General features: G+C 45.4%; 1 protein-coding gene across 4 annotated transcripts in view; it reads right to left on the minus strand.

Moving 5' to 3' along the window:
• Positions 1–2258: 2258 nt before the first annotated feature.
• The window catches only part of ddb2 (damage-specific DNA binding protein 2), a 56243-nt gene continuing 33719 nt past the window's right edge, over positions 2259–24782 (minus strand). For all 4 annotated transcript variants that reach the window (XM_055910512.1, XM_055910510.1, XM_055910513.1 and 1 more), the window contains 4 exons: positions 5533–5678; positions 5282–5437; positions 4132–4177; positions 2259–3863 (listed from right to left, as the gene is read on the minus strand). In XM_055910512.1, coding sequence (XP_055766487.1) covers positions 3607–3863; positions 4132–4177; positions 5282–5437; positions 5533–5678 — 605 coding nt within the window. In that variant the 3' untranslated portion in view covers positions 2259–3606. The remainder of the gene's footprint in view (positions 3864–4131; positions 4178–5281; positions 5438–5532; positions 5679–24782) is intronic.

Raw genomic sequence — 24782 nt, forward strand, 5'->3', positions numbered from 1 at the left:
TGTGAAGGGGAGGGACTTCCTGGTTCTGCCAAAGGGCTGGGGTTAGAGGGAGGGAAGGAGGGAGTGAGAGAGGGAGGGGTTAGAGGAAGGGAGAGAGAGAGAGAGAGAAAACTGCAGGCAAAGTTGAGAAGGAGACAAATATTTTAGTTCCTAGGTTAGGACCCTTAATATGGAATAAATTAAATAGAGTGGATAGAAAGCTGAACTGAGGTCCACACTCCAGTTCAGTTGGTGGTGGTAATGCACCTTAAAGTTGGTTGCCAACTGACACACATAACGTCCACAGAAGAAGAGATTACTAGAAACTACATTTCCCCCGTTTATCTGTGGGTTAATTGTCGGAGTAGAGAACAAGATTTTGTGTGACTCAAAATGGGTCAAAATTCTACAAAAGATCCAGGGGAAAAAAGGATCTTGTTTACAAGTAAAATAACAAACTGTTTATATCCCAGGACAAATGAACTAGCAACAGCAAGCTAGCTAGCTAAATAGGACAAATGAGCTAGCAACAGCAATCTAGCTAGATAAATAGGACAAATGAGCTAGTGTAAGAAATTGTAATAGAGACTGGAAACTAGTAATAACTACATTTCAACATAAGCCATATTTTATACAAAATACACATACTCCTCATTTCTCTTGGACATATGCTGGACTTATTAAGACACCAACTACAGACACACATAATTCCCCTCCCCCATGATAACCACAGAACACACCCAACTCAAGGTTGGAGCTCAAGACAAAGAACTATCTCAGGAACCAATGGAACGTGGACACCAGGCCTGTTCAGGACTACCCAAGACCCAGATCGACCAATCGGAAGGCCAGACTTCCAGATCTACCTACTTTGCTTGTTGTCTATATAAAACTGTACCACTGCTTAAACTAGCGCTCTTCCAACGATTCTATGCGAATCAGACAGAAGGAGCCTTGCTGCAAGATTTTACTGAGATAACTTTACATGTGATTAAACGGCCTTATTATAAAATTATCCACCTCGTCCTATTGTCTCCTCTTGTTCTCCTGTCAACAGTAAACGTTTTATCAACACTAGCAACAGCAAGCTAGCTAGCTAAATAGGACAAATGAGCTAGCAACAGCAAGCTAGCTAGCTAAATAGGACAAATGAGATAGCAACAGCAAGCTAGCGAGCTAAATGGGACAAATGAGCTAGCAACAGCAAGCTAGCGAGCTAAATAGGACAAATGAGCTAGCAACAGCAAGCTAGCGAGCTAAATAGGACAAATGAGCTAGCAACAGCTAGCTAAATAGGACAAATGAGATAGCAACAGCAAGCTAGCGAGCTAAATATGACAAATGAGCTAGCAACAGCAAGCTAGCGAGCTAAATATGACAAATGAGCTAGCAACAGCAATCTAGCGAGCTAAATAGGACAAATGAGCTAGCAACAGCAATCTAGCTAGCTAAATAAGACAAATGGGCTAGCAACAGCAAACTAGCTAAATAGGACAAATGGGCTAGCAACAGCAAGCTAGCTAGCTAAATAGGACAAATGGGCTAGCAACAGCAAGCTAGCGAGGTAAATAGGACAAATGAGCTAGCAACAGCAAGCTAGCGAGCTAAATATCCATGAACGTTTCATGTCCACCTGTTCTCAAATTAATATATTTGGTTAAGAGTTTTTGATATTTCAGCCTGCATGTCCTGATCATGTCTGGTGTGGATGGACAAAATCAACATCCCGGTGTAGACAGCATGTTAGGCAGACGGTTATTAGTTTTGTTAGGTTTAAAATCACGTTTTAAGAAGAGAAATTGTATAATTAGGCGATGTTTATCACTTTGTGGCTGTGGTAACTAGTGACGACCCAGCTCAGCTGATGCTGCCAGTGAATCTGTGGTGCTGTCACTAAATCACCGAAGCTGGAGACTCATATCTCCCTCACTAACTTGAAGCATCAGCTATCAGAGCAGTTTACAGATCATTGCACCTGTACATAGCCCATCTGTAAATAGCCCAAATAGCCCATAAATAGTCTACTCTGCCCACCAGGCCAAGCTCCAGGAGAGAGAGGAGGACCAGGAGAAATGGGGAGAGGTGCTGAAACGTTTAGCTAATGTTACAGTCAACGAACTGCAACTAACCTGGGACCAGGCTAACTATTCATCAGTTTAAGGGACCAGGCTAACTATTCATCAGTTTAAGGGACCAGATTAACTATTCATCAGTTTATGGGACCAGATTAACTATTCATCGGTTTAAGGTGAAGAATAAATACACAATCAAGTTCAAGATCAAAATTCTCTTTTTTAATACACTATAAAAAGTTTATAAAAAGTAACAATTTAGCACCAGAAACAGAGGTATATAAAACATCTGAAACACAAGATATATCTTTGAAACACTGTAGAAAAGTGATCAATGTTGAGAGACATATTTCAAACATCTGTGGATTTAATGTTGTGTGGAGTCAAAGTCACGATTGTCCCAGTTTATAACAATAGGAATTGAACATTTTCAATAAAACACATGATTTGAACAAGAAAAAGGTAACAGATGACAAATGCAGACAGGTAACTGACTAAACAAAAGGAAACACGAGTAAATGAGGGATACAAAGAATATTGAAAGTAGGTGTTTCCACATAGGTGTGGTTCCTGAGTTAATTAACAAATTAACATCCCATCATGCTTATTAGGGTCACGTATAAAAATGCCCAGTTGCCCATTATGGCTAGAAGAGATCTCAGTGACTGAAAGAGGGCTCTCAAAGGAATATAGAGGATGTGTCTCAGTGACTGAAAGAGGGCTCTCAAAGGAACATAGAGGATGTGTCTCAGTCCCCAGATCTCAGTGACTGAAAGAGGGCTCTCAAAGGAATATAGAGGGTGTGTCTCAGTCACCAGATCTCAGTGACTGAAAGAGGGCTCTCAAAGGAACATAGAGGATGTGTCTCAGTCACCAGATCTCAGTGACTGAAAGAGGGCTCTCAAAGGAACATAGAGGATGTGTCTCAGTCACCAGATCTCAGTGACTGAAAGAGGGCTCTCAAAGGAATATAGAGGATGTGTCTCAGTCCCCAGATCTCAGTGACTGAAAGAGGGCTCTCAAAGGAATATAGAGGGTGTGTCTCAGTCACCAGATCTCAGTGACTGAAAGAGGGCTCTCAAAGGAACATAGAGGATGTGTCTCAGTCACCAGATCTCAGTGACTGAAAGAGGGCTCTCAAAGGAACATAGAGGATGTGTCTCAGTCACCAGATCTCAGTGACTGAAAGAGGGCTCTCAAAGGAATATAGAGGGTGTGTCTCAGTCACCTGATCTCAACCCAATTTAACACTTTTGGGAGATTCTGAAGCGCCTGAGACATTGTTTTCCACCACCATCAACAATGCACCAAACGATGGAATTTCTCATGGAAGACCGGTGTCTCATCCCTCCAATAGAGTTCCAGACACTTGTAGAATATATACCGAGGAGCATTGAATCTGTTCTGGTGGTTGGTGGTGGCCCAACATCCTATTAAGACACTGTATGTTGGTGTTTCCTTTATTTTGTCAGTTACCTGTATATGACAACATCATAGACATAACTACATAACTCTTCCAACATCACAAAAAAAACCTCTCTCTCCTTCTCCCCGATTATTTATTGGGACCCTTCTGTGTCTGGCTGTTGTGCTGTTTGTCCCTGGATGTTCTGGTTCTGGTCACCGAGGAGGAAGACAGCTTCTTCTTCAGCTTCCCAATGTCGTCCTCATCCTCCCTCCTCCGAGTCTCCCCTCTTCTCCTCCGCTGGCCTCTACCTCTGCCAACCTGGACTCCTGCTTCCTGTTGTAGCTCTCCTCTCTGCTGCTTACCAGCCAATGTCTCACCTCTGTTCCACACTAGGATGTTCACTCCTGTGGTTGGAACACAAAAGCCTTATTGTCCCAAATGGCACATTATTCCCTATATTGTGCACTACTTTAGACCAGAGCCCTATTCACTATACATTGCACTACCTTTTACCAGGGCTGGCACCCTATTCCCAAGTTGAACACTGATTTTTAGCAAAAGAATCAAACGCTTTAGAATATTTCCAGCTACAAACATAGTTAGTCTCTTAGCTGATTTGATCCTGGGTGCCGAGACTACAAACATAGTCCAGTATTTACAACACAGACTCACCCATTCCAGATCCTAAAACATCTCCCATTGGATTGAACTTGTTGACCTGGAAAGGAAGGTGTGCAGAGATGTAAAAATTGACATTATTTTTGACCCAATGGCTTGAACATTAATGCAGCACAAATACATAAATGAAGACATTAAACTAGGGCTACAGGCTAACACTGACATTAAACTAAGGCTACAGGCTAACACTGACATTAAGCTAAGGCTACAGGCTAACACTGACATTAAGCTAAGGCTACACGCTAACACTGACATTAAGCTAAGGCTACACGCTAACACTGACATTAAGCTAAGGCTACACGCTAACACTGACATTAAGCTAAGGCTACAGGCTAACACTGACATTAAGCTAAGGCTACAGGCTAACGCTGACATTAAGCTAAGGCTACAGGCTAACACTGACATTAAGCTAAGGCTACAGGCTAACACTGACATTAAGCTAAGGCTACAGGCTAACACTGACATTAAGTTAAGGCTACAGGCTAACACTGACATTAAGCTAAGGCTACAGGCTAACACTGACATTAAACTATGGCTACAGGGTAACACTGACATTAAACTATGGCTACAGGGTAACACTGACATTAAACTAGGGCTACAGGCAAACACTGGCATTAAACTAAGGCTACACGCTAACATTAAGGCTACAGGCTAACATTAAACTAAGGCTACAGGCTAACATTCACATTAAACTAAGGCTACAGGCTAACATTAAACTAAGGCTACAGGCTAACATTAAACTAAGGCTACAGGCTAACATGACATTAAACTAGGGCTACAGGCTAACAGTGACATTAAACTAAGGCTACAGGCTAACATTGACATTAAACTAAGGCTACAGGCTAACATTAAACTAAGGCTAAATTTGTAATGTGTACGGCCTCCCGGGTGGCGCAGTGGTCTAGGGCACTGCATCACAGTGCTAGCTGCGCCACCAGAGTCTCTGGGTTCGCGCCCAGGCTCTGTTGCAGCCGGCCGCAACCGGGAGGTCCGTGGGGCGATGCACAATTGGCATAGCGTCGTCCGGGTTTGGCCGGTAGGGATATCCTTGTCTCAGTATGTAAATGTAATAAAATGTATGCACTCTACTGTAAGTCGCTCTAGATAAGAGCGTCTGATAAATGACAAATGTAAATGTACTCACAGATATGATGCCAGGGGCGTTGGGGTCCAGTAGTTGGCATGCCAGCTCTCCTGTGTTGGCATCATAGATATCGATGGTCCTCAGGGCACCTGGACACACCCTCTCGTCAGGGTACCGTCCAACCACCATCAGGTCGTACAGAGGGTGCCACGAGGCCTGGAGACACAAACAACGATTGAAGATGAAGCTTTTGAGTCAACGAGAGAGAGAGACACACACATAAACCCACCCCATCCACCCACATTCCTCACCTTGATAGGTGTGAGGTGCTGAAACTGTCTGTGTGGGTGCTGGATAATCTGCTGAGGAGTTGACCAATCAGAAGAGGAGTACACCCTGATCTGGTCATACTGGTCCGTGGTCAGGAGCTTGGAGCAGTCCACTGGATTAAAGTTGGCTGGGGAGAGGGGGAGAGAGAGAGAGAGAGAGGGGGGGGGGAGAAAGAAAGAGAGGAGAGGGAGACAGAGGGGGCAGGGAGGGAGAGGGGAGGGGGAGAGGGAGACAGAGAGGGGGGAGGGAGGGAGGGGGAGAGAGAGGGGGGGGAGAATGAAAGAGAGGAGAGGGAGACAAAGAGGGGGGAGGGAGAGGGGAGGGAGGGAGAGGGGGAGAGAGAGAGAGAGGAGAGGGAGACAGAGAGGGGGGAGGGAGGGAGAGGGGAGGGAGGGAGGGAAAGGGGAGAGAGAGAGAGAGGAGAGGGAGACAGAGAGGGGGGAGAGGGAGGGAGAGGAGAGGGGAGAGAGAGAGAGAGGAGAGGGGAGAGAAAGATCATCTACAGGGTTAAACGTTGTTAAAAAGCATGCATCCCTTCTGATGAACGTGTTGTTATCAAGCTAAAAATTGAATAACAAATTTGCACCAGTCTTGTCCTACTAGTACTGATAACTTACTACGACACAGTGGTCAAGAGGAAAACACTCCTGAATGTAGAATAGGAGAGAGTTACCTAACTCTACGACACAGTGGTCAAGAGGAGACACTCCTGAATGTAGGATAGGAGAGAGTTACCTAACTCTACGACACAGTGGTCAGAGAGGTAAACACTCCTGAATGTAGGATAGGAGAGAGTTACCTAACTCTACGACACAGTGGTCAGAGAGGTAAACACTCCTGAATGTAGGATAGGAGAGAGTTACCTAACTCTACGACACAGTGGACAAGAGGTAAACACTCCTGAACGTAGGATAGGAGAGAGTTACCTAACTCTACGACACAGTGGTCAAGAGGAGAACACTCCTGAATGTAGGATAGGAGAGAGTTACCTAACTCTACGACACAGTGGTCAAGAGGAAAACACTCCTGAATGTAGGATAGGAGAGAGTTACCTAACTCTACGACACAGTGGACAAGAGGTAAACACTCCTGTACGTAGGATAGGAGAGAGTTACCTAACTCTACGACACAGTGGTCAGAGAGGAGAACACTCCTGAATGTAGGATAGGAGAGAGTTACCTAACTCTACGACACAGTGGACAAGAGGTAAACACTCCTGAATGTAGGATAGGAGAGAGTTACCTAACTCTACGACACAGTGGTCAGAGAGGTAAACACTCCTGAATGTAGGATAGGAGAGAGTTACCTAACTCTACGACACAGTGGTCAAGAGGAGAACACTCCTGAATGTAGGATAGGAGAGAGTTACCTAACTCTACGACACAGCGGTCAGAGAGGAGAACACTCCTGAATGTAGGATAGGAGAGAGTTACCTAACTCTACGACACAGTGGTCAAGAGGAAACCACTCCTGAACGTAGGATAGGAGAGAGTTACCTAACTCTACGACACAGTGGTAAAGAGGAAAACACTCCTGAATGTAGGATAGGAGAGTTACCTAACTCTACGACACAGTGGTCAGAGAGGAAAACACTCCTGAACGTAGGATAGGAGAGAGTTACCTAACTCTACGACACAGTGGACAAGAGGAAACACTCCTGAATGTAGGATAGGAGAGAGTTACCTAACTCTACGACACAGTGGTCCGAGAGGTAAACACTCCTGAATGTAGGATAGGAGAGAGTTACCTAACTCTACGACACAGTGGACAAGAGAAAACACTCCTGAATGTAGGATAGGAGAGAGTTACCTAACTCTACGACACAGTGGTCAGAGAGGTAAACACTCCTGAATGTAGGATAGGAGAGAGTTACCTAACTCTACGACACAGTGGTCAAGAGGTAAACACTCCTGAATGTAGGATAGGAGAGAGTTACCTAACTCTACGACACAGTGGTCAGAGAGGTAAACACTCTTGAATGTAGGATAGGAGAGAGTTACCTAACTCTACGACACAGTGGTCAGAGAGGAAAACACTCCTGAACGTAGGATAGGAGAGAGTTACCTAACTCTACGACACAGTGGTTAAGAGGAAAACACTCCTGAACGTAGGATAGGAGAGAGTTACCTAACTCTACGACACAGTGGTCAGAGAGGAAAACACTCCTGAATGTAGGATAGGAGAGAGTTACCTAACTCTACGACACAGTGGTCAAGAGGTAAACACTCCTGAATGTAGGATAGGAGAGAGTTACCTAACTCTACGACACAGTGGTCAGAGAGGTAAACACTCTTGAATGTAGGATAGGAGAGAGTTACCTAACTCTACGACACAGTGGTCAAGAGGAAAACACTCCTGAATGTAGGATAGGAGAGAGTTACCTAACTCTACGACACAGTGGACAAGAGGTAAACACTCCTGAACGTAGGATAGGAGAGAGTTACCTAACTCTACGACACAGTGGTCAAGAGGAGAACACTCCTGAATGTAGGATAGGAGAGAGTTACCTAACTCTACGACACAGTGGTCAAGAGGAGAACACTCCTGAATGTAGGATAGGAGAGAGTTACCTAACTCTACGACACAGTGGTCAGAGAGGAGAACACTCCTGAATGTAGGATAGGAGAGTTACCTAACTCTACGACACAGTGGTCAGAGAGGAGACACTCCTGAATGTAGGATAGGAGAGAGTTACCTAACTCTACGACACAGTGGTCAGAGAGGAGAACACTCCTGAATGTAGGATAGGAGAGTTACCTAACTCTACGACACAGTGGTCAAGAGGTAAACACTCCTGAATGTAGGATAGGAGAGAGTTACCTAACTCTACGACACAGTGGTCTAGAGGAAAACACTCCTGAACGTAGGATCGGAGAGAGTTACCTAACTCTACGACACAGTGGTCAAGAGGAGAACACTCCTGAATGTAGGATAGGAGAGAGTTACCTAACTCTACGACACAGTGGTCAGAGAGGAGAACACTCCTGAATGTAGGATAGGAGAGAGTTACCTAACTCTACGACACAGTGGACAAGAGGTAAACACTCCTGAATGTAGGATAGGAGAGAGTTACCTAACTCTACGACACAGTGGTCAGAGAGGTAAACACTCCTGAATGTAGGATAGGAGAGAGTTACCTAACTCTACGACACAGTGGTCAAGAGGAGAACACTCCTGAATGTAGGATAGGAGAGAGTTACCTAACTCTACGACACAGCGGTCAAGAGGAAACCACTCCTGAACGTAGGATAGGAGAGAGTTACCTAACTCTACGACACAGTGGTCAAGAGGAAAACACTCCTGAATGTAGGATAGGAGAGAGTTGCCTAACTCTACGACACAGTGGTCAAGAGGAGAACACTCCTGAATGTAGGATAGGAGAGAGTTACCTAACTCTACGACACAGTGGTCAGAGAGGAGAACACTCCTGAATGTAGGATAGGAGAGAATTACCTAACTCTACGACACAGTGGACAAGAGGTAAACACTCCTGAATGTAGGATAGGAGAGAGTTACCTAACTCTACGACACAGTGGTCAGAGAGGTAAACACTCCTGAATGTAGGATAGGAGAGAGTTACCTAACTCTACGACACAGTGGTCAAGAGGAGAACACTCCTGAATGTAGGATAGGAGAGAGTTACCTAACTCTACGACACAGCGGTCAGAGAGGAGAACACTCCTGAATGTAGGATAGGAGAGAGTTACCTAACTCTACGACACAGTGGTCAGAGAGGAGAACACTCCTGAATGTAGGATAGGAGAGAGTTACCTAACTCTACGACACAGTGGTCAAGAGGAAAACACTCCTGAATGTAGGATAGGAGAGAGTTACCTAACTCTACGACACAGTGGACAAGAGGTAAACACTCCTGAACGTAGGATAGGAGAGAGTTACCTAACTCTACGACACAGTGGTCAAGAGGAGAACACTCCTGAATGTAGGATAGGAGAGAGTTACCTAACTCTACGACACAGTGGTCAAGAGGAGAACACTCCTGAATGTAGGATAGGAGAGAGTTACCTAACTCTACGACACAGTGGTCAGAGAGGAGACACTCCTGAATGTAGGATAGGAGAGAGTTACCTAACTCTACGACACAGTGGTCAGAGAGGAGAACACTCCTGAATGTAGGATAGGAGAGTTACCTAACTCTACGACACAGTGGTCAAGAGGTAAACACTCCTGAATGTAGGATAGGAGAGAGTTACCCAACTCTACGACACAGTGGTCTAGAGGAAAACACTCCTGAACGTAGGATAGGAGAGAGTTACCTAACTCTACGACACAGTGGTCAAGAGGAGAACACTCCTGAATGTAGGATAGGAGAGAGTTACCTAACTCTACGACACAGTGGTCTAGAGGAAAACACTCCTGAACGTAGGATCGGAGAGAGTTACCTAACTCTACGACACAGTGGTCAAGAGGAGAACACTCCTGAATGTAGGATAGGAGAGAGTTACCTAACTCTACGACACAGTGGTCAGAGAGGAGAACACTCCTGAATGTAGGATAGGAGAGAGTTACCTAACTCTACGACACAGTGGACAAGAGGTAAACACTCCTGAATGTAGGATAGGAGAGAGTTACCTAACTCTACGACACAGTGGTCAGAGAGGTAAACACTCCTGAATGTAGGATAGGAGAGAGTTACCTAACTCTACGACACAGTGGTCAAGAGGAGAACACTCCTGAATGTAGGATAGGAGAGAGTTACCTAACTCTACGACACAGCGGTCAAGAGGAAACCACTCCTGAACGTAGGATAGGAGAGAGTTACCTAACTCTACGACACAGTGGTCAAGAGGAAAACACTCCTGAATGTAGGATAGGAGAGAGTTACCTAACTCTACGACACAGTGGTCAAGAGGAGAACACTCCTGAATGTAGGATAGGAGAGAGTTACCTAACTCTACGACACAGTGGTCAAGAGGAAAACACTCCTGAATGTAGGATAGAAGAGAGTTACCTAACTCTACGACACAGTGGTCAGAGAGGAGAACACTCCTGAATGTAGGATAGGAGAGAGTTACCTAACTCTACGACACAGTGGTCAAGAGGAGAACACTCCTGAATGTAGGATAGGAGAGAGTTACCTAACTCTACGACACAGTGGTCAGAGAGGAGAACACTCCTGAATGTAGGATAGGAGAGAGTTACCTAACTCTACGACACAGTGGACAAGAGGTAAACACTCCTGAATGTAGGATAGGAGAGAGTTACCTAACTCTACGACACAGTGGTCAGAGAGGTAAACACTCCTGAATGTAGGATAGGAGAGAGTTACCTAACTCTACGACACAGTGGTCAAGAGGAGAACACTCCTGAATGTAGGATAGGAGAGAGTTACCTAACTCTACGACACAGCGGTCAGAGAGGAGAACACTCCTGAATGTAGGATAGGAGAGAGTTACCTAACTCTACGACACAGTGGTCAGAGAGGAGAACACTCCTGAATGTAGGATAGGAGAGAGTTACCTAACTCTACGACACAGTGGTCAAGAGGAAAACAGTCCTGAATGTAGGATAGGAGAGAGTTACCTAACTCTACGACACAGTGGTCAGAGAGGAACACACTCCTGAATGTAGGATAGGAGAGAGTTACCTAACTCTACGACACAGTGGTCAAGAGGAAACCACTCCTGAACGTAGGATAGGAGAGAGTTACCTAACTCTACGACACAGTGGTCAAGAGGAAAACACTCCTGAATGTAGGATAGGAGAGAGTTACCTAACTCTACGACACAGTGGTCAAGAGGAGAACACTCCTGAATGTAGGATAGGAGAGAGTTACCTAACTCTACGACACAGTGGTCAAGAGGTAAACACTCCTGAATGTAGGATAGGAGAGAGTTACCTAACTCTACGACACAGTGGTCAGAGAGGAAAACACTCCTGAACGTAGGATAGGAGAGAGTTACCTAACTCTACGACACAGTGGACAAGAGGAAACACTCCTGAATGTAGGATAGGAGAGAGTTACCTAACTCTACGACACAGTGGTCCGAGAGGTAAACACTCCTGAATGAAGGATAGGAGAGAGTTACCTAACTCTACGACACAGTGGACAAGAGGAAACACTCCTGAATGTAGGATAGGAGAGAGTTACCTAACTCTACGACACAGTGGTCAGAGAGGTAAACACTCCTGAATGTAGGATAGGAGAGAGTTACCTAACTCTACGACACAGTGGTCAAGAGGTAAACACTCCTGAATGTAGGATAGGAAAGAGTTACCTAACTCTACGACACAGTGGTCAAGAGGTAAACACTCCTGAATGTAGGATAGGAGAGAGTTACCTAACTCTACGACACAGTGGTCAGAGAGGTAAACACTCTTGAATGTAGGATAGGAGAGAGTTACCTAACTCTACGACACAGTGGTCTGAGAGGAAAACACTCCTGAACGTAGGATAGGAGAGAGTTACCTAACTCTACGACACAGTGGACAAGAGGTAAACACTCCTGAATGTAGGATAGGAGAGAGTTACCTAACTCTACGACACAGTGGTCAGAGAGGTAAACACTCCTGAATGTAGGATAGGAGAGAGTTACCTAACTCTACGACACAGTGGTCAAGAGGAGAACACTCCTGAATGTAGGATAGGAGAGAGTTACCTAACTCTACGACACAGCGGTCAGAGAGGAGAACACTCCTGAATGTAGGATAGGAGAGAGTTACCTAACTCTACGACACAGTGGTCAAGAGGAAACCACTCCTGAACGTAGGATAGGAGAGAGTTACCTAACTCTACGACACAGTGGTCAAGAGGAAAACACTCCTGAATGTAGGATAGGAGAGAGTTACCTAACTCTACGACACAGTGGTCAGAGAGGAAAACACTCCTGAACGTAGGATAGGAGAGAGTTACCTAACTCTACGACACAGTGGTCAAGAGGAGAACACTCCTGAATGTAGGATAGGAGAGAGTTACCTAACTCTACGACACAGTGGTCCGAGAGGTAAACACTCCTGAATGTAGGATAGGAGAGAGTTACCTAACTCTACGACACAGTGGACAAGAGAAAACACTCCTGAATGTAGGATAGGAGAGAGTTACCTAACTCTACGACACAGTGGTCAGAGAGGTAAACACTCCTGAATGTAGGATAGGAGAGAGTTACCTAACTCTACGACACAGTGGTCAAGAGGTAAACACTCCTGAATGTAGGATAGGAGAGAGTTACCTAACTCTACGACACAGTGGTCAGAGAGGTAAACACTCTTGAATGTAGGATAGGAGAGAGTTACCTAACTCTACGACACAGTGGTCAGAGAGGAAAACACTCCTGAATGTAGGATAGGAGAGAGTTACCTAACTCTACGACACAGTGGTCAAGAGGTAAACACTCCTGAATGTAGGATAGGAGAGAGTTACCTAACTCTACGACACAGTGGTCAGAGAGGTAAACACTCTTGAATGTAGGATAGGAGAGAGTTACCTAACTCTACGACACAGTGGTCAGAGAGGAAAACACTCCTGAACGTAGGATAGGAGAGTTACCTAACTCTACGACACAGTGGTCAAGAGGAAAACACTCCTGAACGTAGGATAGGAGAGAGTTACCTAACTCTACGACACAGTGGTCAGAGAGGAGAACACTCCTGAATGTAGGATAGGAGAGAGTTACCTAACTCTACGACACAGTGGTCAGAGAGGAGAACACTCCTGAACGTAGGATAGGAGAGAGTTACCTAACTCTACGACACAGTGGTCAAGAGGAAAACACTCCTGAATGTAGGATAGGAGAGAGTTACCTAACTCTACGACACAGTGGTCAGAGAGGTAAACACTCCTGAATGTAGGATAGGAGAGAGTTACCTAACTCTACGACACAGTGGTCAAGAGGAAAACACTCCTGAATGTAGGATAGGAGAGAGTTACCTAACTCTACGACACAGTGGTCAGAGAGGAAAACACTCCTGAACGTAGGATAGGAGAGAGTTACCTAACTCTACGACACAGTGGTCAAGAGGAGAACACTCCTGAATGTAGGATAGGAGAGAGTTACCTAACTCTACGACACAGTGGTCCGAGAGGTAAACACTCCTGAATGTAGGATAGGAGAGAGTTACCTAACTCTACGACACAGTGGACAAGAGAAAACACTCCTGAATGTAGGATAGGAGAGAGTTACCTAACTCTACGACACAGTGGTCAGAGAGGTAAACACTCCTGAATGTAGGATAGGAGAGAGTTACCTAACTCTACGACACAGTGGTCAAGAGGTAAACACTCCTGAATGTAGGATAGGAGAGAGTTACCTAACTCTACGACACAGTGGTCAGAGAGGTAAACACTCTTGAATGTAGGATAGGAGAGAGTTACCTAACTCTACGACACAGTGGTCAGAGAGGAAAACACTCCTGAATGTAGGATAGGAGAGAGTTACCTAACTCTACGACACAGTGGTCAAGAGGTAAACACTCCTGAATGTAGGATAGGAGAGAGTTACCTAACTCTACGACACAGTGGTCAGAGAGGTAAACACTCTTGAATGTAGGATAGGAGAGAGTTACCTAACTCTACGACACAGTGGTCAGAGAGGAAAACACTCCTGAACGTAGGATAGGAGAGTTACCTAACTCTACGACACAGTGGTCAAGAGGAAAACACTCCTGAACGTAGGATAGGAGAGAGTTACCTAACTCTACGACACAGTGGTCAGAGAGGAGAACACTCCTGAATGTAGGATAGGAGAGAGTTACCTAACTCTACGACACAGTGGTCAGAGAGGAGAACACTCCTGAACGTAGGATAGGAGAGAGTTACCTAACTCTACGACACAGTGGTCAAGAGGAAAACACTCCTGAATGTAGGATAGGAGAGAGTTACCTAACTCTACGACACAGTGGTCAGAGAGGTAAACACTCCTGAATGTAGGATAGGAGAGAGTTACCTAACTCTACGACACAGTGGTCAAGAGGAAAACACTCCTGAATGTAGGATAGGAGAGAGTTACCTAACTCTACGACACAGTGGTCAAAGAGGAAAACACTCCTGAATGTAGGATAGGAGAGAGTTACCTAACTCTACGACACAGTGGACAAGAGGTAAACACTCCTGAACGTAGGATAGGAGAGAGTTACCTAACTCTACGACACAGTGGTCAAGAGGAGAACACTCCTGAATGTAGGATAGGAGAGAGTTACCTAACTCTACGACACAGTGGTCAAGAGGAAAACACTCCTGAATGTAGGATAGGAGAGAGTTACCTAACTCTACGACACAGTGGACAAGAGGTAAACACTCCTGAACGTAGGATAGGAGAGAGTTACCTAACTCTACGACACAGTGGTCAGAGAGGAGAACACTCCTGAATGTAGGATAGGAGAGAGTTACCTAACTCTACGACACAGTGGTCAGAGAGGAAAACACTCCTGAACGTAGGATAGGAGAGAGTTACCTAACTACGACACAGTGGTCAAGAGGAGAACACTCCTGAATGTAGGATAGGAGAGTTACCTAACTCTACGACACAGTGGTCAAGAGGAAAACACTCCTGAATGTAGGATAGGAGAGAGTTACCTAACTCTACGACACAGTGGTCAGAGAGGAGAACACTCTTGAATGTAGGATAGGAGAGAGTTACCTAACTCTACGACACAGTGGTCAAGAGGAGAACACTCCTGAATGTAGGATAGGAGAGAGTTACCTAACTCTACGACACAGTGGTCAGAGAGGAGAACACTCCTGAATGTAGGATAGGAGAGAGTTACCTAACTCTACGACACAGTGGACAAGAGAAAACACTCCTGAATGTAGGATAGGAGAGAGTTACCTAACTCTACGACACAGTGGTCAGAGAGGTAAACACTCCTGAATGTAGGATAGGAGAGAGTTACCTAACTCTACGACACAGTGGTCAAGAGGTAAACACTCCTGAATGTAGAATAGGAGAGAGTTACCTAACTCTACGACACAGTGGTCAGAGAGGTAAACACTCTTGAATGTAGGATAGGAGAGAGTTACCTAACTCTACGACACAGTGGTCAGAGAGGAAAACACTCCTGAACGTAGGATAGGAGAGAGTTACCTAACTCTACGACACAGTGGTCAAGAGGAAAACACTCCTGAACGTAGGATAGGAGAGAGTTACCAAACTCTACGACACAGTGGTCAGAGAGGAAAACACTCCTGAATGTAGGATAGGAGAGAGTTACCTAACTCTACGACACAGTGGTCAAGAGGTAAACACTCCTGAATGTAGGATAGGAGAGAGTTACCTAACTCTACGACACAGTGGTCAGAGAGGTAAACACTCTTGAATGTAGGATAGGAGAGAGTTACCTAACTCTACGACACAGTGGTCAGAGAGGAAAACACTCCTGAACGTAGGATAGGAGAGAGTTACCTAACTCTACGACACAGTGGTCAGAGAGGAGAACACTCCTGAATGTAGGATAGGAGAGAGTTACCTAACTCTACGACACAGTGGTCAGAGAGGTAAACACTCCTGAATGTAGGATAGGAGAGTTACCTAACTCTACGACACAGTGGTCAAGAGGAAAACACTCCTGAATGTAGGATAGGAGAGAGTTACCTAACTCTACAGCACAGTGGTCAAAGAGGAAAACACTCCTGAATGTAGGATAGGAGAGAGTTACCTAACTCTACGACACAGTGGACAAGAGGTAAACACTCCTGAACGTAGGATAGGAGAGAGTTACCTAACTCTACGACACAGTGGTCAAGAGGAGAACACTCCTGAATGTAGGATAGGAGAGAGTTACCTAACTCTACGACACAGTGGTCAAGAGGAAAACACTCCTGAATGTAGGATAGGAGAGAGTTACCTAACTCTACGACACAGTGGACAAGAGGTAAACACTCCTGAACGTAGGATAGGAGAGAGTTACCTAACTCTACGACACAGTGGTCAGAGAGGAGAACACTCCTGAATGTAGGATAGGAGAGAGTTACCTAACTCTACGACACAGTGGTCAAGAGGAGAACACTCCTGAATGTAGGATAGGAGAGAGTTACCTAACTCTACGACACAGTGGTCAGAGAGGAGAACACTCCTGAATGTAGGATAGGAGAGTTACCTAACTCTACGACACAGTGGTCAGAGAGGAGACACTCCTGAATGTAGGATAGGAGAGAGTTACCTAACTCTACGACACAGTGGTCAGAGAGGAGAACACTCCTGAATGTAGGATAGGAGAGTTACCTAACTCTACGACACAGTGGTCAAGAGGTAAACACTCCTGAATGTAGGATAGGAGAGAGTTACCCAACTCTACGACACAGTGGACAAGAGGTAAACACTCCTGAACGTAGGATAGGAGAGAGTTACCTAACTCTACGACACAGTGATCAAGAGGAGAACACTCCTGAATGTAGGATAGGAGAGAGTTACCTAACTCTACGACACAGTGGTCAAGAGGAGAACACTCCTGAATGTAGGATAGGAGAGAGTTACCTAACTCTACGACACAGTGGTCAGAGAGGAGAACACTCCTGAATGTAGGATAGGAGAGTTACCTAACTCTACGACACAGTGGTCAGAGAGGAGACACTCCTGAATGTAGGATAGGAGAGAGTTACCTAACTCTACGACACAGTGGTCAGAGAGGAGAACACTCCTGAATGTAGGATAGGAGAGTTACCTAACTCTACGACACAGTGGTCAAGAGGTAAACACTCCTGAATGTAGGATAGGAGAGAGTTACCCAACTCTACGACACAGTGGTCTAGAGGAAAACACTCCTGAACGTAGGATAGGAGAGAGTTACCTAACTCTACGACACAGTGGTCAAGAGGAGAACACTCCTGAATGTAGGATAGGAGAGAGTTACCTAACTCTACGACACAGTGGTCTAGAGGAAAACACTCCTGAACGTAGGATAGGAGAGAGTTACCTAACTCTACGACACAGTGGTCAAGAGGAGAACACTCCTGAATGTAGGATAGGAGAGAGTTACCTAACTCTACGACACAGTGGTCAGAGAGGTAAACACTCTTGAATGTAGGATAGGAGAGAGTTACCTAACTCTACGACACAGTGGTCAGAGAGGAAAACACTCCTGAATGTAGGATAGGAGAGAGTTACCTAACTCTACGACACAGTGGTCAAGAGGTAAACACTCCTGAATGTAGGATAGGAGAGAGTTACCTAACTCTACGACACAGTGGTCAGAGAGGTAAACACTCTTGAATGTAGGATAGGAGAGAGTTACCTAACTCTACGACACAGTGGTCAGAGAGGAAAACACTCCTGAACGTAGGATAGGAGAGTTACCTAACTCTACGACACAGTGGTCAAGAGGAAAACACTCCTGAACGTAGGATAGGAGAGAGTTACCTAACTCTACGACACAGTGGTCAGAGAGGAGAACACTCCTGAATGTAGGATAGGAGAGAGTTACCTAACTCTACGACACAGTGGTCAGAGAGGAGAACACTCCTGAACGTAGGATAGGAGAGAGTTACCTAACTCTACGACACAGTGGTCAAGAGGAAAACACTCCTGAATGTAGGATAGGAGAGAGTTACCTAACTCTACGACACAGTGGTCAGAGAGGTAAACACTCCTGAATGTAGGATAGGAGAGAGTTACCTAACTCTACGACACAGTGGTCAAGAGGAAAACACTCCTGAATGTAGGATAGGAGAGAGTTACCTAACTCTACGACACAGTGGTCAAAGAGGAAAACACTCCTGAATGTAGGATAGGAGAGAGTTACCTAACTCTACGACACAGTGGACAAGAGGTAAACACTCCTGAACGTAGGATAGGAGAGAGTTACCTAACTCTACGACACAGTGGTCAAGAGGAGAACACTCCTGAATGTAGGATAGGAGAGAGTTACCTAACTCTACGACACAGTGGTCAAGAGGAAAACACTCCTGAATGTAGGATAGGAGAGAGTTACCTAACTCTACGACACAGTGGACAAGAGGTAAACACTCCTGAACGTAGGATAGGAGAGAGTTACCTAACTCTACGACACAGTGGTCAGAGAGGAGAACACTCCTGAATGTAGGATAGGAGAGAGTTACCTAACTCTACGACACAGTGGTCAGAGAGGAAAACACTCCTGAACGTAGGATAGGAGAGAGTTACCTAACTACGACACAGTGGTCAAGAGGAGAACACTCCTGAATGTAGGATAGGAGAGTTACCTAACTCTACGACACAGTGGTCAAGAGGAAAACACTCCTGAATGTAGGATAGGAGAGAGTTACCTAACTCTACGACACAGTGGTCAGAGAGGAGAACACTCTTGAATGTAGGATAGGAGAGAGTTACCTAACTCTACGACACAGTGGTCAAGAGGAGAACACTCCTGAATGTAGGATAGGAGAGAGTTACCTAACTCTACGACACAGTGGTCAGAGAGGAGAACACTCCTGAATGTAGGATAGGAGAGAGTTACCTAACTCTACGACACAGTGGACAAGAGAAAACACTCCTGAATGTAGGATAGGAGAGAGTTACCTAACTCTACGACACAGTGGTCAGAGAGGTAAACACTCCTGAATGTAGGATAGGAGAGAGTTACCTAACTCTACGACACAGTGGTCAAGAGGTAAACACTCCTGAATGTAGAATAGGAGAGAGTTACCTAACTCTACGACACAGTGGTCAGAGAGGTAAACACTCTTGAATGTAGGATAGGAGAGAGTTACCTAACTCTACGACACAGTGGTCAGAGAGGAAAACACTCCTGAACGTAGGATAGGAGAGAGTTACCTAACTCTACGACACAGTGGTCAAGAGGAAAACACTCCTGAACGTAGGATAGGAGAGAGTTACCAAACTCTACGACACAGTGGTCAGAGAGGAAAACACTCCTGAATGTAGGATAGGAGAGAGTTACCTAACTCTACGACACAGTGGTCAAGAGGTAAACACTCCTGAATGTAGGATAGGAGAGAGTTACCTAACTCTACGACACAGTGGTCAGAGAGGTAAACACTCTTGAATGTAGGATAGGAGAGAGTTACCTAACTCTACGACACAGTGGTCAGAGAGGAAAACACTCCTGAACGTAGGATAGGAGAGAGTTACCTAACTCTACGACACAGTGGTCAGAGAGGAGAACACTCCTGAATGTAGGATAGGAGAGAGTTACCTAACTCTACGACACAGTGGTCAGAGAGGTAAACACTCCTGAATGTAGGATAGGAGAGTTACCTAACTCTACGACACAGTGGTCAAGAGGAAAACACTCCTGAATGTAGGATAGGAGAGAGTTACCTAACTCTACAGCACAGTGGTCAAAGAGGAAAACACTCATGAATGTAGGATAGGAGAGAGTTACCTAACTCTACGACACAGTGGACAAGAGGTAAACACTCCTGAACGTAGGATAGGAGAGAGTTACCTAACTCTACGACACAGTGGTCAAGAGGAGAACACTCCTGAATGTAGGATAGGAGAGAGTTACCTAACTCTACGACACAGTGGTCAAGAGGAAAACACTCCTGAATGTAGGATAGGAGAGAGTTACCTAACTCTACGACACAGTGGACAAGAGGTAAACACTCCTGAACGTAGGATAGGAGAGAGTTACCTAACTCTACGACACAGTGGTCAGAGAGGAGAACACTCCTGAATGTAGGATAGGAGAGAGTTACCTAACTCTACGACACAGTGGTCAAGAGGAGAACACTCCTGAATGTAGGATAGGAGAGAGTTACCTAACTCTACGACACAGTGGTCAGAGAGGAGAACACTCCTGAATGTAGGATAGGAGAGTTACCTAACTCTACGACACAGTGGTCAGAGAGGAGACACTCCTGAATGTAGGATAGGAGAGAGTTACCTAACTCTACGACACAGTGGTCAGAGAGGAGAACACTCCTGAATGTAGGATAGGAGAGTTACCTAACTCTACGACACAGTGGTCAAGAGGTAAACACTCCTGAATGTAGGATAGGAGAGAGTTACCCAACTCTACGACACAGTGGACAAGAGGTAAACACTCCTGAACGTAGGATAGGAGAGAGTTACCTAACTCTACGACACAGTGGTCAAGAGGAGAACACTCCTGAATGTAGGATAGGAGAGAGTTACCTAACTCTACGACACAGTGGTCAAGAGGAGAACACTCCTGAATGTAGGATAGGAGAGAGTTACCTAACTCTACGACACAGTGGTCAGAGAGGAGAACACTCCTGAATGTAGGATAGGAGAGTTACCTAACTCTACGACACAGTGGTCAGAGAGGAGACACTCCTGAATGTAGGATAGGAGAGAGTTACCTAACTCTACGACACAGTGGTCAGAGAGGAGAACACTCCTGAATGTAGGATAGGAGAGTTACCTAACTCTACGACACAGTGGTCAAGAGGTAAACACTCCTGAATGTAGGATAGGAGAGAGTTACCCAACTCTACGACACAGTGGTCTAGAGGAAAACACTCCTGAACGTAGGATAGGAGAGAGTTACCTAACTCTACGACACAGTGGTCAAGAGGAGAACACTCCTGAATGTAGGATAGGAGAGAGTTACCTAACTCTACGACACAGTGGTCTAGAGGAAAACACTCCTGAACGTAGGATAGGAGAGAGTTACCTAACTCTACGACACAGTGGTCAAGAGGAGAACACTCCTGAATGTAGGATAGGAGAGAGTTACCTAACTCTACGACACAGTGGTCAGAGAGGAGAACACTCCTGAATGTAGGATAGGAGAGAGTTACCTAACTCTACGACACAGTGGACAAGAGGTAAACACTCCTGAATGTAGGATAGGAGAGAGTTACCTAACTCTACGACACAGTGGTCAGAGAGGTAAACACTCCTGAATGTAGGATAGGAGAGAGTTACCTAACTCTACGACACAGTGGTCAAGAGGAGAACACTCCTGAATGTAGGATAGGAGAGAGTTACCTAACTCTACGACACAGTGGTCAAGAGGAAACCACTCCTGAACGTAGGATAGGAGAGAGTTACCTAACTCTACGACACAGTGGTCGAGAGGAAAACACTCCTGAATGTAGGATAGGAGAGAGTTACCTAACTCTACGACACAGTGGTCAAGAGAAGAACACTCCTGAATGTAGGATAGGAGAGAGTTACCTAACTCTACGACACAGTGGTCAAGAGGTAAACACTCCTGAATGTAGGATAGGAGAGAGTTACCTAACTCTACGACACAGTGGTCAGAGAGGAAAACACTCCTGAACGTAGGATAGGAGAGAGTTACCTAACTCTACGACACAGTGGACAAGAGGAAACACTCCTGAATGTAGGATAGGAGAGAGTTACCTAACTCTACGACACAGTGGTCAGAGAGGTAAACACTCCTGAATGTAGGATAGGAGAGAGTTACCTAACTCTACGACACAGTGGACAAGAGGAAACACTCCTGAATGTAGGATAGGAGAGAGTTACCTAACTCTACGACACAGTGGTCAGAGAGGTAAACACTCCTGAACGTAGGATAGGAGAGAGTTACCTAACTCTACGACACAGTGGTCAGAGAGGTAAACACTCCTGAATGTAGGATAGGAGAGAGTTACCTAACTCTACAACACAGTGGACAAGAGGAAACACTCCTGAATGTAGGATAGGAGAGAGTTACCTAACTCTACGACACAGTGGTCAGAGAGGAGAACACTCCTGAACGTAGGATAGGAGAGAGTTACCTAACTCTACGACACAGTGGTCAAGAGGTAAACACTCCTGAATGTAGGATAGGAGAGAGTTACCTAACTCTACGACACAGTGGTCAGAGAGGTAAACACTCCTGAATGTAGGATAGGAGAGAGTTACCTAACTCTACGACACAGTGGTCAAGAGGAAAACACTCCTGAATGTAGGATAGGAGAGAGTTACCTAACTCTACGACACAGTGGTCAAAGAGGAAAACACTCCTGAATGTAGGATAGGAGAGAGTTACCTAACTCTACGACACAGTGGTCAGAGAGGAGAACACTCCTGAATGTAGGATTGGAGAGAGTTACCTAACTCTACGACACAGTGGTCAGAGAGGAGAACACTCCTGAATGTAGGATAGGAGAGAGTTACCTAACTCTACGACACAGTGGTCAGAGAGGAAAACACTCCTGAATGTAGGATAGGAGAGAGTTACCTAACTCTACGACACAGTGGTCAAGAGGAAACCACTCCTGAATGTAGGATAGGAGAGAGTTACCTAACTCTACGACACAGTGGTCAGAGAGGAAAACACTCCTGAATGTAGGATAGGAGAGAGTTACCTAACTCTACGACACAGTGGTCAAGAGGAAAACACTCCTGAATGTAGGATAGGAGAGAGTTACCTAACTCTACGACACAGTGGTCAGAGAGGAGAACACTCCTGAATGTAGGATAGGAGAGAGTTACCTAACTCTACGACACAGTGGTCAAGAGGAAAACACTCCTGAATGTAGGATAGGAGAGAGTTACCTAACTCTACGACACAGTGGTCAGAGAGGAGAACACTCCTGAACGTAGGATAGGAGAGAGTTACCTAACTCTACGACACAGTGGTCTAGAGGAAAACACTCCTGAATGTAGGATAGGAGAGAGTTACCCAACTCTACGACACAGTGGACAAGAGGTAAACACTCCTGAACGTAGGATAGGAGAGAGTTACCTAACTCTACGACACAGTGGTCAAGAGGAGAACACTCCTGAATGTAGGATAGGAGAGAGTTACCTAACTCTACGACACAGTGGTCAAGAGGAGAACACTCCTGAATGTAGGATAGGAGAGAGTTACCTAACTCTACGACACAGTGGTCAGAGAGGAGAACACTCCTGAATGTAGGATAGGAGAGTTACCTAACTCTACGACACAGTGGTCAGAGAGGAGACACTCCTGAATGTAGGATAGGAGAGAGTTACCTAACTCTACGACACAGTGGTCAGAGAGGAGAACACTCCTGAATGTAGGATAGGAGAGTTACCTAACTCTACGACACAGTGGTCAAGAGGTAAACACTCCTGAATGTAGGATAGGAGAGAGTTACCCAACTCTACGACACAGTGGTCTAGAGGAAAACACTCCTGAACGTAGGATAGGAGAGAGTTACCTAACTCTACGACACAGTGGTCAAGAGGAAAACACTCCTGAATGTAGGATAGGAGAGAGTTACCTAACTCTACGACACAGTGGTCAGAGAGGAGAACACTCCTGAACGTAGGATAGGAGAGAGTTACCTAACTCTACGACACAGTGGTCTAGAGGAAAACACTCCTGAATGTAGGATAGGAGAGAGTTACCCAACTCTACGACACAGTGGACAAGAGGTAAACACTCCTGAACGTAGGATAGGAGAGAGTTACCTAACTCTACGACACAGTGGTCAAGAGGAGAACACTCCTGAATGTAGGATAGGAGAGAGTTACCTAACTCTACGACACAGTGGTCAAGAGGAGAACACTCCTGAATGTAGGATAGGAGAGAGTTACCTAACTCTACGACACAGTGGTCAGAGAGGAGAACACTCCTGAATGTAGGATAGGAGAGTTACCTAACTCTACGACACAGTGGTCAGAGAGGAGACACTCCTGAATGTAGGATAGGAGAGAGTTACCTAACTCTACGACACAGTGGTCAGAGAGGAGAACACTCCTGAATGTAGGATAGGAGAGTTACCTAACTCTACGACACAGTGGTCAAGAGGTAAACACTCCTGAATGTAGGATAGGAGAGAGTTACCCAACTCTACGACACAGTGGTCTAGAGGAAAACACTCCTGAACGTAGGATAGGAGAGAGTTACCTAACTCTACGACACAGTGGTCAAGAGGAGAACACTCCTGAATGTAGGATAGGAGAGAGTTACCTAACTCTACGACACAGTGGTCTAGAGGAAAACACTCCTGAACGTAGGATAGGAGAGAGTTACCTAACTCTACGACACAGTGGTCAAGAGGAGAACACTCCTGAATGTAGGATAGGAGAGAGTTACCTAACTCTACGACACAGTGGTCAGAGAGGAGAACACTCCTGAATGTAGGATAGGAGAGAGTTACCTAACTCTACGACACAGTGGACAAGAGGTAAACACTCCTGAATGTAGGATAGGAGAGAGTTACCTAACTCTACGACACAGTGGTCAGAGAGGTAAACACTCCTGAATGTAGGATAGGAGAGAGTTACCTAACTCTACGACACAGTGGTCAAGAGGAGAACACTCCTGAATGTAGGATAGGAGAGAGTTACCTAACTCTACGACACAGTGGTCAAGAGTAAACCACTCCTGAACGTAGGATAGGAGAGAGTTACCTAACTCTACGACACAGTGGTCAAGAGGAAAACACTCC

The sequence above is a fragment of the Salvelinus fontinalis genome, unplaced genomic scaffold (genome assembly GCF_029448725.1).
Source record: "Salvelinus fontinalis isolate EN_2023a unplaced genomic scaffold, ASM2944872v1 scaffold_0015, whole genome shotgun sequence".
NCBI classification, from domain to species: Eukaryota; Metazoa; Chordata; class Actinopteri; order Salmoniformes; family Salmonidae; genus Salvelinus; species Salvelinus fontinalis.